Here is a 15701-nt window from a genome sequence, read left to right as displayed (position 1 = left end):
GCCGCCGCCGCCGCCATTTTGTGAGAGTGCCTCGAGCGGGCGCCATGTTTGTAAGGAAGAAATAGGGCAGCCATCTCCGGCCACCAGCACTTCCCTTCCCCCGTGTGTGTGTCCTCTCGTTCTCCTCCTGTGCCCCGGGCCTGCTCCTCCGAGCCGCCGCCGCTGCTGCCTCCTCCTCCTTCTGCCCGCGCGGGGCGGCCGGGCTCACCCTGTGCAGCCTCGCCCTGCACTGAGTGCCCGTTAAGTGTCTCACTAAGTAACCGTGAGTGAAACCTTCATCATCTCTCTTCACTGAGGGACCCGACCCTCCTCCTCACCGAGCCGCCCCCAAGCGCGGCTGTGCGCGCCGCCGCCGCCGCCACCACCTCCTCCTCCTCCCTCCGCACCACGGGCAGCGGCAGTGTCCTGCCTTCCTCCACCTCCCTCCTCCTCACCACACCACAGCCAGCACAATGGCCTTTGAAAGCCTGTTCTCCAAACCCCCAAACCCAGTTCTTGACCCAAACATGCCCGACTCTGACAGGCAACATGCAGGGGACGAAAGGTCGAGTAACATTCTTCTCTCTCTCCGCTTCTCATAATGGTGATACTAGTGGGGTGATGATGATGCTGATAATGATGATGATGATGATATGTGTTAATGTGCCTAGGGGGTTAACGATGTTGGTAGCATTTTGTGGGGGCAGGTCACCTTCAGGCTGGAGGAACGGGATGAAGACTGGGGTGGGGGGAATGCAAAATATGAGGGGGGGGTCACTGAACTAGAAGTGCATTGTTAGTAGTTTTTTTTTTTTCCTTTCTGAATGCATGCATTTTACATCTTCATTTACTTATTCTGGCTGGGTGTGGGGGGGTTCCATTTCTTTCCATAAAATGCACTTTCCAGCGGGTGTCTGTTGAATGTCACCATTGTTCTTTTTCTCCCTCACCCTGGTGCTGCTAGTCAGGTAGGAAAGGGTGTTTTGTTTTTGGGGGTTTTTTTGTTTGTTTGTTTATAAAAGGAATCTCTCACTAGATCCATATTTAACCTCATTTTATTGCCAGATTACACCTTACACGTTTAACTGGATCTTTTTTTATGCAGATTAAGGTCTGACTGACGTTATCTTTGCCACCTCTCAGTCCCCATGCGCAGAAAACCAGAGTCCTGTTCCTGGTGAAAGGACCTCTGTTCCTCCCTCCCTTTCTCTCCTGCAACTGCTGGAAATTCAAATCCTTTCTTCAGGCAGCTCTGGCCTTCCTTACTAGTTCCAAAAATGCTATTCCAGGGTGACAGCTAACCAGTCTTTCAATGCACATTTACTCAGAGCATTTGTAACATGAATGCAGGAGTTAAAATGCTGGTTTTTTGACAACTGGGTTTCAGTCTGTCCTCCCCACGCACCTCCACAACCGTGCTCAGTGCTTGTTTCAAAGGATTGAAAAACACCTAAGAGCCTCCGAGTGATTATCACAGTTCCCTCATTGGAGTAAGAATCATAAATTCTGTGATATAAATTATTCAAAAATCATACAGTGATTTAGTGATAGGTTCAGATAGACCCCAGAGTTCCTGATTCTTACTTCCACCTTCCTACTTTTAATTTTGAAACAGTGCAAGTTCTGTCATATATGTCAACAAAGAGCCTGTGAAACAAGCAAAATGTGAATAGGTGGGAATTGCTGAAGATACAGCATTACTACTTGTTATATCTTTGCAACAGTAGCAGCAGAAATATTTTAGAGTTCCCAGGTTAATAAGTCTGGGACTTTTTACTATAGACATTGTTTCAGTATTGAAATTACTTTGTTTTTTTGTGTTCTCTTTGAGGACAGGCCCAAGGAACCTTATCCACTGTTCTGCTGGAAGCATAGGTTTTCTAATTTAGAGTTACTCATGTTATGTTGACAAGTAAAGTTCCTCTTATCAGCTGTGCTCACTAGTACACTTGTTATTACACTGATAAATTGTGAAATAGAATAAATAATTACTAGTCTTATGCACTTTTAATATGTGTACATATACAAACCTTGCTTTATATTTTAATTTTAGAACAGCAAAAAACTAAACAAATATACTTTATAAATAATATTTTTTATAAACAAGACTTTTATAAAACTTTTGCTCCCCTCTAACCTGAGAAGYTTATAGCAAAGTATATTTCTAGTACACCTGGAGCATTATTTTAAAAAAGGCAAAATATGTTCTGCCTTCATAATACATTAGGTAGGCAAATTTAATCCTGTCAAAATGTAATATTTTAGCGTTCTAAAATTTACAGATTTTTCTTTGTGAGTTGATAACTTGAAAGACCTTTAAAAAAAAAAACGCGGTCTTTCTCTTCCACAGAAAACATGGTTGACTCGCAAGGGGGAGGGGCAGGACTGCTTTCAGTGAACGTTTTTGAGTACTGAATTGCTCTTGTGAAATCTCCTTTGTATTAGATTGAAAAGCCTAGATATAATATTTTAGGTCAGTTCTTTAGCAAATATGTCAATATCTGATATGCTCATGTTCTAAGTTAACTTGGAATTTTATTATAGTATTAGTTTGGTATTTTAAAATTGACATGTCTAGTTTGAATACATTTTATCTTGCATTCATTTTTTTTACCATATTGGTAACCCAGTAAGACTAGTTTACTATAAATACAGCCCATAATATGTGTAGGTTCCTGAAATCACTCAACAGATCAGATCAATTTGTGCTGTATAAATTAATAACATTTCTGTTAACATTTAGCAGTTCTGTTTTTGAACCGATCTGCAGAATTATAAAGAAGTTGGTTGGTTAGTGTTTTGAGTGGTAGAAAATACTAAAAAACCTTGTTGACCACACTTAGGATGTTTAAGGTGGAGGTATTGTTTTAATACAGTCTTTGTTTGCTTGGTTTATAGATGGGACATCTGATTACATGAGGAAGTTTTTTTCATTCTTTAAATATTTTGAGTTAACTCATTGTGGGGACATTCTCTTTGAAGAAGTATTTGAGACTTTTTATATACACAGATAACGTCTTTTTAAAGTTCTGACATAAGGTTGGGTTTTATTAAGGATTGCTTTTTACATAGATTATTTTTAAAGGAAAAGAAGAAGTCAGAGGCAGGGTGCAAGCAAACCCAATTACATCAAATAAATACTATAGACAAAAAGAAAACCCTGTTGGAATACACACGCACGGCTCCTATTTGCCATCAACAGGGTGAGAGAGTATGTTAAAGAGAGGAGTGTAACATTAAGAAAGGAGCCTCGATATATAAACTTGTATATGAGCAGATTATTCCACTATTCCTGAGATCAGCAAAGTTTGATTAGTTGTAATAGTTTGTGGCTGCTGTTATCTTTTGTAGGGTGGAAAGCTTAATGTTTCTTTTAAACTCTCTTTTATAAGCATTGTCTTGTTGCATCATGCTGTAGATGAATGTACTGGCTTATATCCCTGCATGCCTAAAATAAGAACTAAATGCTTGTTGCAAACTGAAAGAATTCAGCCACCATGCAAACTTGTATACACTCAGATTTTCTGACTAATATTGAGCTATGAAAGGCAGGAGAAGGACTTGTTTGCTCCAGTTGGTTCTGCATTTGAAGTCAGTGCCAGATTTACAATTGCCAGAAACTTAAGAACTCTTCTATGAGTTACAAGTTGGGGTTTTTTATTATTATTTTTTATTATTTAAAACTTCAGATTGGTACTGATTCGTTCTGTTAGCTATCTCTTCATGTCTGTCATATAATATTCAGACTTGGAAACTTCTTATACCATTAACTGCTGTAAAAATAGCAGTGACCTAATGAAAGGTCTGAACATTCAAATTCTGTCACAGATCATGAAAGTGCAAGTAGTGCTTCTGTAGCTAGTGTGGTCTTATGAGTTACATTGAAAGTCTTAAGTATCGGGCCCCTTTTTATATGTTATGGCACGGTAAAGTAGACTACATTAGAGACAACTCTCCAGTGGACACCTGAATGTCCTGTGAGAACTTTCTGTAGAAAATTGTACTGATTTTTGCAGAGAATATTTGTAAACGTCACTTCAAAATTGGGCTTGTTCATTGCATTTCTGGTTCCTTTTCCCAAGAGCCATGCTAATCATTGTACATTTTTCCATTATATATTTGATGTAAGATACCTGTAAATTTTTTTAATTAAATTGTTGTATTCACTATCTTATTCAAGATAAACTGATTGAGTTTCACAAAGCTTAGCTGGTGTTTGATTACATAAGTCTGCCTGCTTCTAACTGTGGTGCTGCTCTTCCAGAGCCTCTCCTTCACTAGCTGTGCCCTGCATGTAGCCTGATGAGCCAGGTGGATAAAGATTTATCCCAGTCACCTCYTCCTATCTATTTTGTTTCCCAAGACCCCTCTTCCACCTAGCTTAGGAATTACCTGCTCCCTTTCAGTGCACCAGTTCTCTACTCATGTCCTTAGCAAGCATGATGTTAAACTCCGCTGATGTAGCAGGTTTGTCTGGTTTACCATAGCTGAGCTCTGCTCGTTTCAATTACAGTCAGTGCAAAGTAAAGGGAAAAATGTTAGGGACTGGTTGTAAATAAGATGGATAACAGTGAATCTAAATCTGTATTATAGATGTTATTTATACATTTTCTCTGTTATTGCTTAGTCAACATTGTTTTGCAAGCTTCTGTGTCCATATCTTGTCTCGATCCTCATGGCTCCTCAGCTCCACGAAGCACCAGAGCATTGTAGATCAGGGAAGCGCTTGAGGAACTGAAAAGCTAAAGATCTCTTATCATCTCTAGTTGCTGCTGTCCAACCTGACTGCTGTCCCAGTCTTCCTTGCCATAAGGCTTCCATCCATCTTCAGTTAAACTTGGCAATCTGAATGCTCTACCTTATGGTTTAATGCTCTCTGTCCACATCTGCATACAGTTTGATTTGAAAATGTTTACTTAGGGCTGTTTTAGAGATTTTTTAGTAATAGTTAATCACCAAAGAACACGATCATGTTAAGCTGAAGTTGTTTGTGATCACTGAATGCAGTGTTGTCACAGTTTATTGTTTTTGAGTGCAAGTTCAAAAATTGCTTTGACACCAGGAAAACAGGAAATGCAGAGATAATCACTCACATCCTATGGTAAAACACAGCTTACTTACCGTACTGCTAACATTGCAGGAGTGGCAAAAATGCAGCTAACCTACACAGCAGTTACTCCTCGCCTTAATGGGGAGGAGGTGGTGATCTGTGTGAATTTCCGTAACTACATCTACAATAATAAAACACAGCAACTGGAGAGAGTTGGGTGCTAGGGTGAGAAAGTGGGCTTTCTGACTTTCTCTGGTTTTAGCAGCTCATTGGCCTCCTGTACCACCACAGGAAACCATTTTTTGGCATGCCTTACTGCTGTCTTTCTCACTTCCTTCTTCCATGATACTGAGACATGGGATCCAGCTGAAGCCAGCTGAGGGATAAAAGCAGGTTAAAACCCAAGCAGTCTGGTCTGTAACTTTTCATTATATGATTTCCTTGCCTGGCTATAGGTTAAAAGAATTTTAGATTAGTAGTGTTCAAAACTAATGGCTAGCTGAAAACTCTGCCTCAAGTAACCTGCGTAACATTGTACAAGAAGCCAATGCCAGTTCTCTACACACCGGCTTGTTGTACTAACTGCAAGAACATCTACTTTTTGTGGTACTTTTCCTTATTACTTCAGAAGTTCTGTAGTGTAGCAGGTTGCTAGGACAAACTCATCCGCATGCATTTGTCACGGTTTTGTGGTGGTGAACCTACAGGAGTAGCCTTGCTGGAGAGGCAGCTAAGCTGAGTCCATGGCCAAGGATAATTCACGAAGGCTAAAACAGCTCAGTCTGTGACAGTTGCTTTTGCCATGTGAGACTGTTCTGTTTCAGGTTGTGCCAGAAGTGTTCTTGAGAGAGCTCTGTGATTCCTTTTCTATAAAAGAGTATATGTGATACTTGCCATTTTTCTAGCATAAATGTATAGGTAGATAACTTTCTGGATGTAGGTTGGAGGATGTGAGTGAAAAATTAAAACTTATAGAATCACTGGTTACTAGTAGAGATTTTCTTTTTCTTGGCAAAAGGATATTTTTTACTGAAGCAAGCAATACACTGTTTTTCTAAGCAATATCAGAGTGAGAGCATACTCCTAAAATAGTATATTTCTATTCCTCAAGTATAAAAGATTTGTTCTGTGATGTCAGAGGACCTGGTTTCAGGTGCCTATAGAGTAGCATTTTGCAAATCCTTTTGTTTTCCTTTTTAGCTTTGGGGGAAGGTTKGTACCAGAACACTGTAAGAAGTTTGACCAAGGTGCCTTTGTGCTGTTCTGCAGTGCATGAGTGCTTTGCCAGTACTACATCATCTTGTTCAGTGATGCTAAAAAGTCTAATACCTTTTCATGTTAGCAATTACAGATTCCCTTTTTAGTATCAAGCACTAGATTTCACATAGGAGGGAGAGGAGTTAATATTTTTATGTGGTTCTTGCACTGCTTATTCCTCATGGATGCAAAAATTCGTTAGGACTTACCTCCACTGCTGATAGTGGTGTAGTACTCTGAAAAGCTGTGATGGTATTTGCCATTCTAAAATTGGCTTATGGTGAGCTGTAAAGAGCTCTTAGCCCATCCTGGAAGTGTGTCTGTATGTGAAATTACAACAATATAGTGATACCTGCACTCTAAAAGATACTTCACTATGTTGACAGACAATCCCTGTGTATTGAAAAGTTTTTTTCCTGCAAAGTTTTTATAACTTTAGAAACAAGTCATTATTAAGATACCCATTTCAGGAATCTATGGTTGAAGTGGATTTGAATTTTACCCTTGAGGTCTGCTTTGACCTCAAATTCAGCTTTAAAAATTGGAGAGCTAATTTTATATTCTTGGAAAATTTCAGAGCTCTAAGATCCTATTTTAGATATGTAATTTTTGTGTCATCAAATAGCAGCTGAGTTATTGTTCTCTTCATAATTTTATTAAAAAAATGAAGTATTACCAGTGAGAATGTTGTAGGTTCATTGCATGATAGTGAACAGGACAAAATATAATTATGAGAAATGATAGAAGTATGAGTTCACTGGGTCATGAGTACTACGTAGCATCATATTTTTCTAGATGCATGGGGGAGTGTGGAAAATATGTGCAGGAGGGTTGTATGAAAGAGTAGTATATGAAGAGCCAGTATAAAGGGACTGAGGGAGAAGTTTGGTTTGGAATACTAGGAAACATGCCCAAAGGAAATGAAGAAGGAGAAATATCCAGGAGGGGGATAAGGCCTCTTCACTGAGTGAATATTGACAAGTGTCAAAAATACTCAGGTTGTTTCCCATCAGTCTGTACTGTCCCTGCTCAGTTTTATGTCCTTATTACAGATATTCAGAGGTCAGCAGAACAGGTGTACAATGTTGTTAACTTCCTTGCAGTAATGGTCCTCTTAATACCAACTGGAACATGACTGTCTTGCTATAGAACTGATTTATATAGATTAATTTAATGTTCTGTTGATGACTTAATAGCTAGGGAAATTTCATTCTCTTTTTTTAAGGCTATTCAGCTGTTCTGTCAGTTCAGTCAAGGAAAATGAAATGAATTTGCAGCAGAGCTTACTTTAATATCCATATTTGTTACCATGGTATAGTAAAAGTTYGCAACAAATTTTTAATTTTTATAAGGAACAATGCCTGATTCTTCATTGAAATGCCAGTTCAGTTTGGATTTCAGTTAGATTAAGAAATGTTACCAGTAGCATACCTGTAAATCAAGAACTGTAACATACATATTGTGTGTGTGTGTGTGTGTCTGTATGTGTATGAGAAGATTATTTTTAGGCATCCTGGATGTTTTATCTCATTTAGAACTAATCAGCTGAAGAGGTGAACTTTCAGCAATGCACTTGCCTTCGGAAGACCTTTTCTGGGCAGTAAATTCTGTTTTCACCAGAAATTAGTAGCTTCTTAAAAAAATACTTCATTACTTAACATGTTAGAGTTCTGGTCATGTACTTCGAAAGGACTGAGTAAAATTGTTGTTTTGAGGTTTGCAGTCTTGTTATCATGTCCTTTTTCTACAGCAAATCTCTGTGTACAAGAAGTAAAAGGGAGAGTTTTGCAGCATTTTATTTTTTATGTAGAATATATACACTTTTTCTAGTCTTGGTAATGTTTTTGGTGACTCTTGGTTATATACTCTCTTAAGGTTTACTCTAACAAATAAAATTAAGGGCATCTTATTGTAAAACAAAATGTGATTATTTTTAAATTAGACATTTCCTCAGCTGTGAATCAAACCTTCCAAACTGGACTAACAGAAAATGTTTGATAATAGAGGTTCACATTTTAGTTTTATGATTTCCTTCATATAAGTTCTTAAAACATATGAAAGTGTGTTCTCACGTGGTGATAGTAGCTTGTAACATATTTGCAAGTATACTAAATACTTTCGCTAGGAAGATTGGGAAAATAGTCCCACAGAGAAACCCTTTTCAGTTTTCTCAAAATATTTCAAAGCTGCAATCTTCAATGTACTGAGAAAATGCATGTAGTTTTTGTATCTTGGACTTCCAGAGCTCTAGTTGTAAATCATCTTAGAACATTAAGAATGCTATTTTTAAAAATTACTTGGACTAAGTGCAAGAAAGGTAAGTTTAAGCTGAGTTTGAATGTTATGAATTAAAATGTAAACACTAGAGTAATCCACTGTGTGGGTTAGTATTTTCTGTGACCAAATATTTGTGTAACTGATATTTCAGTGATTTTAGTAGACTGATTCTTACTGAAAAAATAATTCAGCTTCTGTTCCTTTCTAATCCATTTTTAGAGATGCACTAGGAGTATACTATGGACAGTAGAAATGCCTTATGGTTGTGTTTTCATGTATCCTGCCCCTTCTGTTAACCTCTGAGTATCTAGAGACTGAGGAAGAGGAAATGACCATCAGAAATTTTAGTTCTTTCTCCTACATTTGAAGATGAATGAGATTTTTTTTTTTTTTTAAACCTAGTCCTTGTACAGGGGCACGTAGGAAAGGATTATTGCCAATGCTCTGGCCTTTTATTTAGTTAGGTTTTGTTTAGTTCAGGGAATCTGGATGATGTTGCTTAATTTTGCATCTCTTGTCTTTTGAATATCAAAATTGCCTTCCCTCTCCCATGGGTTATGAGGAAATAATAGTACTATTTGTCAGCTTGCTTTAAACATTAAAGTTCTTCTGGGCTGTTTATCCTTTATGAAGAAACGCCAATAGGTCAGGCCACAGTATTCAAGTACCTTTCAAGTAACTTAAAGCAAGTATTTATTGAAGGCACTTTTGTTTTTCTTCCAAAAGGATTTAGAACGCAGTAAGCTGGAGTGAAAGTTGTTCATGTGGCCTTCTCTGGGCTGCAGGGCTGCCATATGAAGGCCAATTCACACTATATCAAAATGCTGTTCTAGATGAGGTGCCAAATGTGGTAAAGCAGTACTGCGATGTATATTTAGCTAGGGTGGCTTCATCAGACCACGCAGGGGGATTAGTTATGCTTATTAGGCACCCCAGAGTGGGAATGTGCACTGGCCTTGAAAGGAGAAATGAAGGTTACTCACCCGTAACCAGAGTTCTTCAGAATAACCTCTGCACGTTGACATGTCCGACCCATGCTTTCTTTTTCCATTGCATATTAATGTTGCATGATTCTTGCCCAGGGATGTATAGAGCTGAGAGAGGACTGATAGAGGTGGTAAAAACAGTTGAACAGCCACCACAATGGAAAGGGTTTAGTACTGCTAGCTGAGATCTCTGGTTACAGGTGAGTAACCTCTTTTTGCTGTTTCATATGCCAGAAGTTTATATTGCAGGTCTGGAGCATAATAGGCCAGGTATTGGCTTCTGTTTCATCATGCCTCTTGACCTTACTGTGTGTTGTGAAGAAATTAAGAGTATAGAACCTTACCTCTTAGTTTGCAGTAAATTTTGGCCTTCTTCATTCCATGTCAGATTTTTCTGTCTTAACCAGTTGAAAGATTTTTGTGGTCATACAGAAGAGCATTTCTTTAATATGTCTATTTAAACTAGTATTGCTCTAAAGTTTCAAATCTGTTCCTTCTGAAGTTTGTTGGTGATGATTTTTTTTTTCCTGAGGAACAGATCCCTTGTCAAAATAAGGATAATTTATGTTGCCTTTTAAGATGATGCAGTGTTACTAGGGAAAAGAAGAAGAAAACACATTGGTAGAAGTTAAAAATTTGCTGATGTTTGTTCGTTCAACAGAGAGGCCATCTTTTTCACTCCTGGGGCATGCATTGTATAAGCAGCACATCATAAACTGCTCTCCCCCAGTGTTTTGGCGTTATTTCAGTAAAGAATGCTTTGTGGTATATTGTTTTGTGGGGTAAGGTGGTTGAATGTAAAATGAATCTATAGAAAGAGGGCAAAATGATTGTTCATTGCTGTTCTAGATCAAGAAAACTTTTTTTTTTATGTCAGACGTTTCCAGCAATAATAGAAAGATACTAAGATATTAAGCAAGGCCAGAACATTCTGTAAGCCAGCACTGTACTTTGCAGAACTGAAGTTCAGATCATCTCTCACTAAATCAGTGTTGTGACTGTAGATATCTGCCAAAGGGAAAACAACATAAGACTCAGGCCCATTTCCTGGAAAATCATCTGCTAGCTATGCTGTTTCCAGACCACATCTGTTTGTTGATTTTTTTTATTACTCATAGTGGAAAAGGAGATGGTCTTGGTTCGGGTCACCAAAAGCCCTTTCCAAAGCTGCATGATGTAGCCAAGTCTGTTGAGTAAATTTAGGAAGTGAACTTTTAAACGGGATGGGTTCTATACTCACTTTCTAGTTGACAGCTCCAGTTTGGATTTTAAATGGAAAAAAAGCCCATAAAATTGAAAGTATCACTCCCTTTAAACTTTCTTTGAGGAAGAATTCTATTATTTGCCAGAAGCGTTACGTTTTTGACCATTATCTTTTCAGGTCAAATTTATCCAGTCATCTTTTTGACATTCTTGAAGTTCAGTGCTTGGAAAATTCTGGGACATTGTGGAAGGAATTTAGGCATCTGGGGATTAGGGCACTTCCATAATCCTACCTTTGCCATGTAATCCGAAGGATAATATTACTGGGATTCTGCAGGCTCATTTTACCTGGAAAGTTACTTGAGCCCTGGATGCATCCCAGAAGTGTAATTATATGTTAGCAGTTCCCCAGTGAACTCATAAATACCTTATTTTCAAAAGAGCAAAGAGCAGATTTCAATTTAGTAGAATCCTTGACAGAGTGAGTTTCACTCGTTTTGTCAAAATACTAAGCTGCAGGTGTTTCATTAATATTTACATTCTGGTTTTATTATGCATACTTTATTAGTCAGAAAAGTATCTCTGGAAAGATGTGACATACTTTTTTTTGGCTAGTAAATGATGTACTTCAGAATTCGTCGGGGAATCCTGGAGATAATGGACACTGCAGTGTTTGAAGATAGGATGTATTGCATGCTTGGGATGGATATTTTGAAGATTCTTCATCCTTTCATAAGTATGAAAATGTTTAGTGTAAGGATTGCGTATGAATAGATCTTGGTAAGTACCTTTTAAAAATCACATGAAAATGGGTTCTGAAGCTGCCTGTGTACTTGACTTTTCTGGATAGCAGGCATAAGTTTTTGTTACTTCTGATATTTGTTCTAAAGCTAACTTTGACTCCATAGCCATCCATTGTTTTATATTTGCACCACAGAAGAACAACTTCCTCTTTAAAATGTTACAAAGTGTTTAATGCCATAAGCAAAAACAGTGCTGCCTGTGTTCTGTTTACATTTGCAGTGTAGCTAATCTTGAGAAATAGCAGCTAACCATTTTTTCCTACCTTTTTTCTAAGCACTGTAATTTTTTAAATTTGAGTATAAGAAATGCCAGTAATGGTATACCTCTGCTCTTTCTGGTATAGTGAACAGATTCTGCAGGGGTTTGTTGTTAGGATGTTGCGTTTGGGTTTTTTCAACATTTAAGACATAAAATGAGGTCATACAATTTTGATGATTTGCATGTGTTGAAAATTTGTGTTGTTAGATAACGAAGTTACAAATACCAGGGTTTTATATAGCTTATTCTAAGGATTCAAAAAGTATAAAATGTTTATTTTATAGTAACAATTCTCAGCTGAAAGCTTTGTACATTCCATTTTCTGTCAAGTTCAGTGCTTAGTACAGAGTGGAAAGCCAGGCTTCAGACTTCCTGTAGAGTAGGAGAAGAGGACAGCAGTGGAGGCAGAGAAATTTTTTTGGCCCATCTCTTATCTGTGCAGGTATGAATTTATTACATCAGATGCAGCTATTTGCAGGAGTGCATAGAATGTAAAGGTAACTTAACAGTAAAAATTCTTTGTTCTCAGAAGCTACAGTTAGGTGCAAACCCCGCCTAATTTAGCATAATAAAACTACTGAGAAATACCAAACATACAGTCCTCCTAAACTGGGCTGGGGATAGAGAGGGAACCATAAAAAGTACAGACATACAATTAGGAAATAAATGCTAACCATTAAAACCAACAGGCAGACTCAGAAAAGGCGAAAAATATAATGGAAAATCATTAAAGAAATCCCAAATTGGTACAGGAATGCAGAAGATACATGTATGGCCATCAATCCGGTTATCCATTGCAACAGACTAGAATATCAGCACTAACAGATGGGTACAGTAATGTCTCAGTCACTCTATAGCCTTATATTAAAAGTAACTGTAGTCTAAAATAAACACTGAAGCCTTCTCAATCTATTCCATCAAATAGCTTTAGGATTTTCCATGTGTTTCATGTCATGAATGTTTATAGCCAAATCTTACTTCAGGACAAATTAGTTCATCTCATGTCATGAAAAATAGTTGCAGTAATTTAACTATTAACTTATTAGTGCAGAATCTCCTAAATTAGCCTGATATTAAATGTAATGTTTTGAAATCACCCAGATTTCTTGATTTGAGGGTGGGAGGGTAGTACAGTATTCTTGTTCTAGCAGTTTTGAATCCAGAGTTGTATGAGGAAATAGAAAAGATCCTAAGAGCTCAAGTCTTAAATCTCTCTGTTCTCAGGACCTCACTAGACTTGGAGTTGCTCTTTCTGCGTTTCTGTCTTTAAGAGGTGAAGGGGATGTGACGGTAAAACTTTTTCTGCAATATCTTTTTTGAGACCAAGTGACTCCTATTAAATCAAGAAATCAGGAGGATGATTTAAAGTATTTTTGAATGCCATTTTCCCACCTCTTAGTGCAATATGTTGTGTTTGATTTTTAACATTTGCTGGCATACTAAGATTGTTCACTGAGCTCTCTTCACAGTGTTACCTTGATCTTTTTTTCCATAGTTTTATTGGTATTTTACTAAGATCCTCAAATTCCAGTGACTTTTACAAGAATTGAGTGCTGTCTTCTGTTATGCATAAAAAGATAACAAACGCCCTACTAGGTCAGACTGATGGTCTGTCTGGCTCAGTATTTTGTCTGTGATAGTGGCAGCAGGAGATGCTAGTTAGGAAGCACATGTGAGCCTGGATACTTCATACAGTCTATCTTCTTGTGTTCCTACTGTGCACAGTTGTATTCAGTATGTTAGAGGAAACCACCAAGCTTTTAATGTGCTTATTTTCTGTGAATTTGTCCAATCCCTTGTTGAAGCTGCTGCTATCAGCTTCCACAACTGCTTGTGACAGTGAGTTCTAAAAGTTCACCACTGGCCATGAACTTTCTTCTACTGCCCATCGGTATGAATGATAGTATTTAAATGACTCCCTCCACAGTAGAATCTTTTTTTTCGGGTTAAATCTGGGGGGGGTTTTCATGTCATCTTTTTCATATTTTGACATTTGAAACTTGTGAACTTTTCTTCCTTTCAGTCCTGTTACTTCGTGCTACTTAGCAAAAAAAGATTTTTATACTTTTATACTTTTATATTTTTCTAGAATATTATTTTCTCCCATGTTCCGGAAGTATGTTTTTTCAACTTCTAGAAGCCTTGCTGTCCTATGCGTTGCTTAGAACTGTTCTTGGAGTACCCTTCTTTGTCACGTACTATAGCAAAGCATCTTTGTGGGTTTTGGATGTACATATCTTGTCTTATATGGTAACAGTGGGCTACAAGGAGATGATAGAAAAGAGGTTTAGTGTTGCAGATGCTGTAGATGTTATATAGAATCCCATCCATAGCTGAGAATTAAGGTTGAGGAGGCAGTCACTTGAAACTGGTTAGACTCTCTTAGTTTTTCTCCAAGGCCTTTGTATTAACCCGTTTTTTGTTTTGTTTTTTCCCCCCACTTTTTGGCTTGCTAGTGGTCCACAAACATATCTTACTTTTTGCATTATTGTTGTTAAAGAGTATTTAGTTCTAAGAAGGTCCAGGAGATCTGAGGTGACTAAATACAGCAATCATTTCTTTTCCCCCTTTCTTCTCCCAGGCATATCCATTTACTCCTGTTTGGAAAAAAAACAAAGCTGGGTTGCTTCTATCTTAACAACCCGTTTCTTACTATGGAGACTCAGGTCTTTAGCTCCCTGTTGAGTTCTTCCCTCTTCCTACTCATTTGCAGTCCCTTGAAGTGGACAGAATTCATCATCAGAGTAGGAAATATATTCTCAATATAGGACTGAGAAGGGCAAATTGCAGGGCAGTTTAATACAGCCTATTTACTGCTTCTGACCTAATACCTGAACCTTTTACTGCCCCCAGCACTAGTTTAAGAATTGTTGTGTGCATAAGGGCTTCAACAGTCCAAGATTCACTGCTCTACAGAAGTTAAAACCTTCTATTCCAAACCAGAATAAACTATACTGTGTTATGTTTCTCCTTCCTTCTACTCTTCTATTATTTAAGAGTTTCAAAATTAGGGATAATTTGCCCAGATGCTGTGTTTTATTTGTTGTTCACATATATGCTTAAGATAAGTCTGATTGTTTCATAACATTTTAAAAAGTGAGCCTTGTTTTCCTTTTATGGAACAAGGGCATAGATTTGCAGTATTCGTGGATACATATCTGTATTCATGCCTTGTGATACAATTAATCTCATTCTTAATACTTTGAAAAAAGTGAGGTTAAGATTCTTCATGGTTGTTGCATGAATTTAAAATTTAAGGCAGATAGATCACAACTTAAAATACCTTCTGGGTATACAGCTGGATCTGTAAACTGACTTGAACTGGGATTGTCAGATACTTTACCACCAATTCCTTTAATTCCTTTTAAGTTTGTTAGCTAGGGAACATCATAAGTGATGATTATAAATTCAGTTTACTCTATTGTCTCCTGAAAGCATGTTATAGCATCTAGAGAGAACACAAACATATTTATCTGTTTGAGCATAAGTCAGCAGTTCACCCTTGTGGTGATGACGCTAACCTCACACAGGGCTATATTATATACTACCCTCAGTTTGGCCCTAGTGAAGCTTCGTCTGGAGTGCTGTGTCTGGTTATGAGCTCCCCAGTACAAGAAAGATACTGATTTACAGGATTGAGTCCAGTGGAGGGCCACTCGGATGAGCAAAGGGGTGGAGCGCATGATGTACAAGAGGGAGGGAGGTTTGCTTGGTCTGGAGATGACAAAGCGTAGGGGGGATTCTTGCTGCCTTTTACCTCAGAGGCAGTTATGGAGGAGACCCAGCAAGGCTCTTCTCATAGGTGCATGGTGAAAGAAGAAGGCACAATAGATACGAGTTGCAGCAATGGAAATTCCTTTTTTTTTTTTTTTTTTTTTTTTTTTTGC

General features: G+C 37.9%; 1 protein-coding gene across 3 annotated transcripts in view; it reads left to right on the top strand.

Annotated features, from left to right (window-relative positions):
• Positions 1 to 6: 6 nt before the first annotated feature.
• Positions 7 to 15701, top strand: part of ZC3H6 (zinc finger CCCH-type containing 6) — a 46761-nt gene continuing 31066 nt past the window's right edge. For 2 of the 3 annotated variants that reach the window (XM_026086106.1, XM_026086103.1), the window contains exon 1: positions 7 to 544. In XM_026086106.1, coding sequence (XP_025941891.1) covers positions 453 to 544 — 92 coding nt within the window. In that variant the 5' untranslated portion in view covers positions 7 to 452. The remainder of the gene's footprint in view (positions 545 to 15701) is intronic. The other variant, XM_026086104.1, reaches the window with a different exon arrangement.

This window comes from Apteryx rowi, unplaced genomic scaffold (genome assembly GCF_003343035.1).
Source record: "Apteryx rowi isolate R43461 unplaced genomic scaffold, aptRow1 scaffold_681, whole genome shotgun sequence".
NCBI lineage: Eukaryota > Metazoa > Chordata > Aves > Apterygiformes > Apterygidae > Apteryx > Apteryx rowi.
This window is presented reverse-complemented; position numbering and strand designations above follow the sequence as displayed.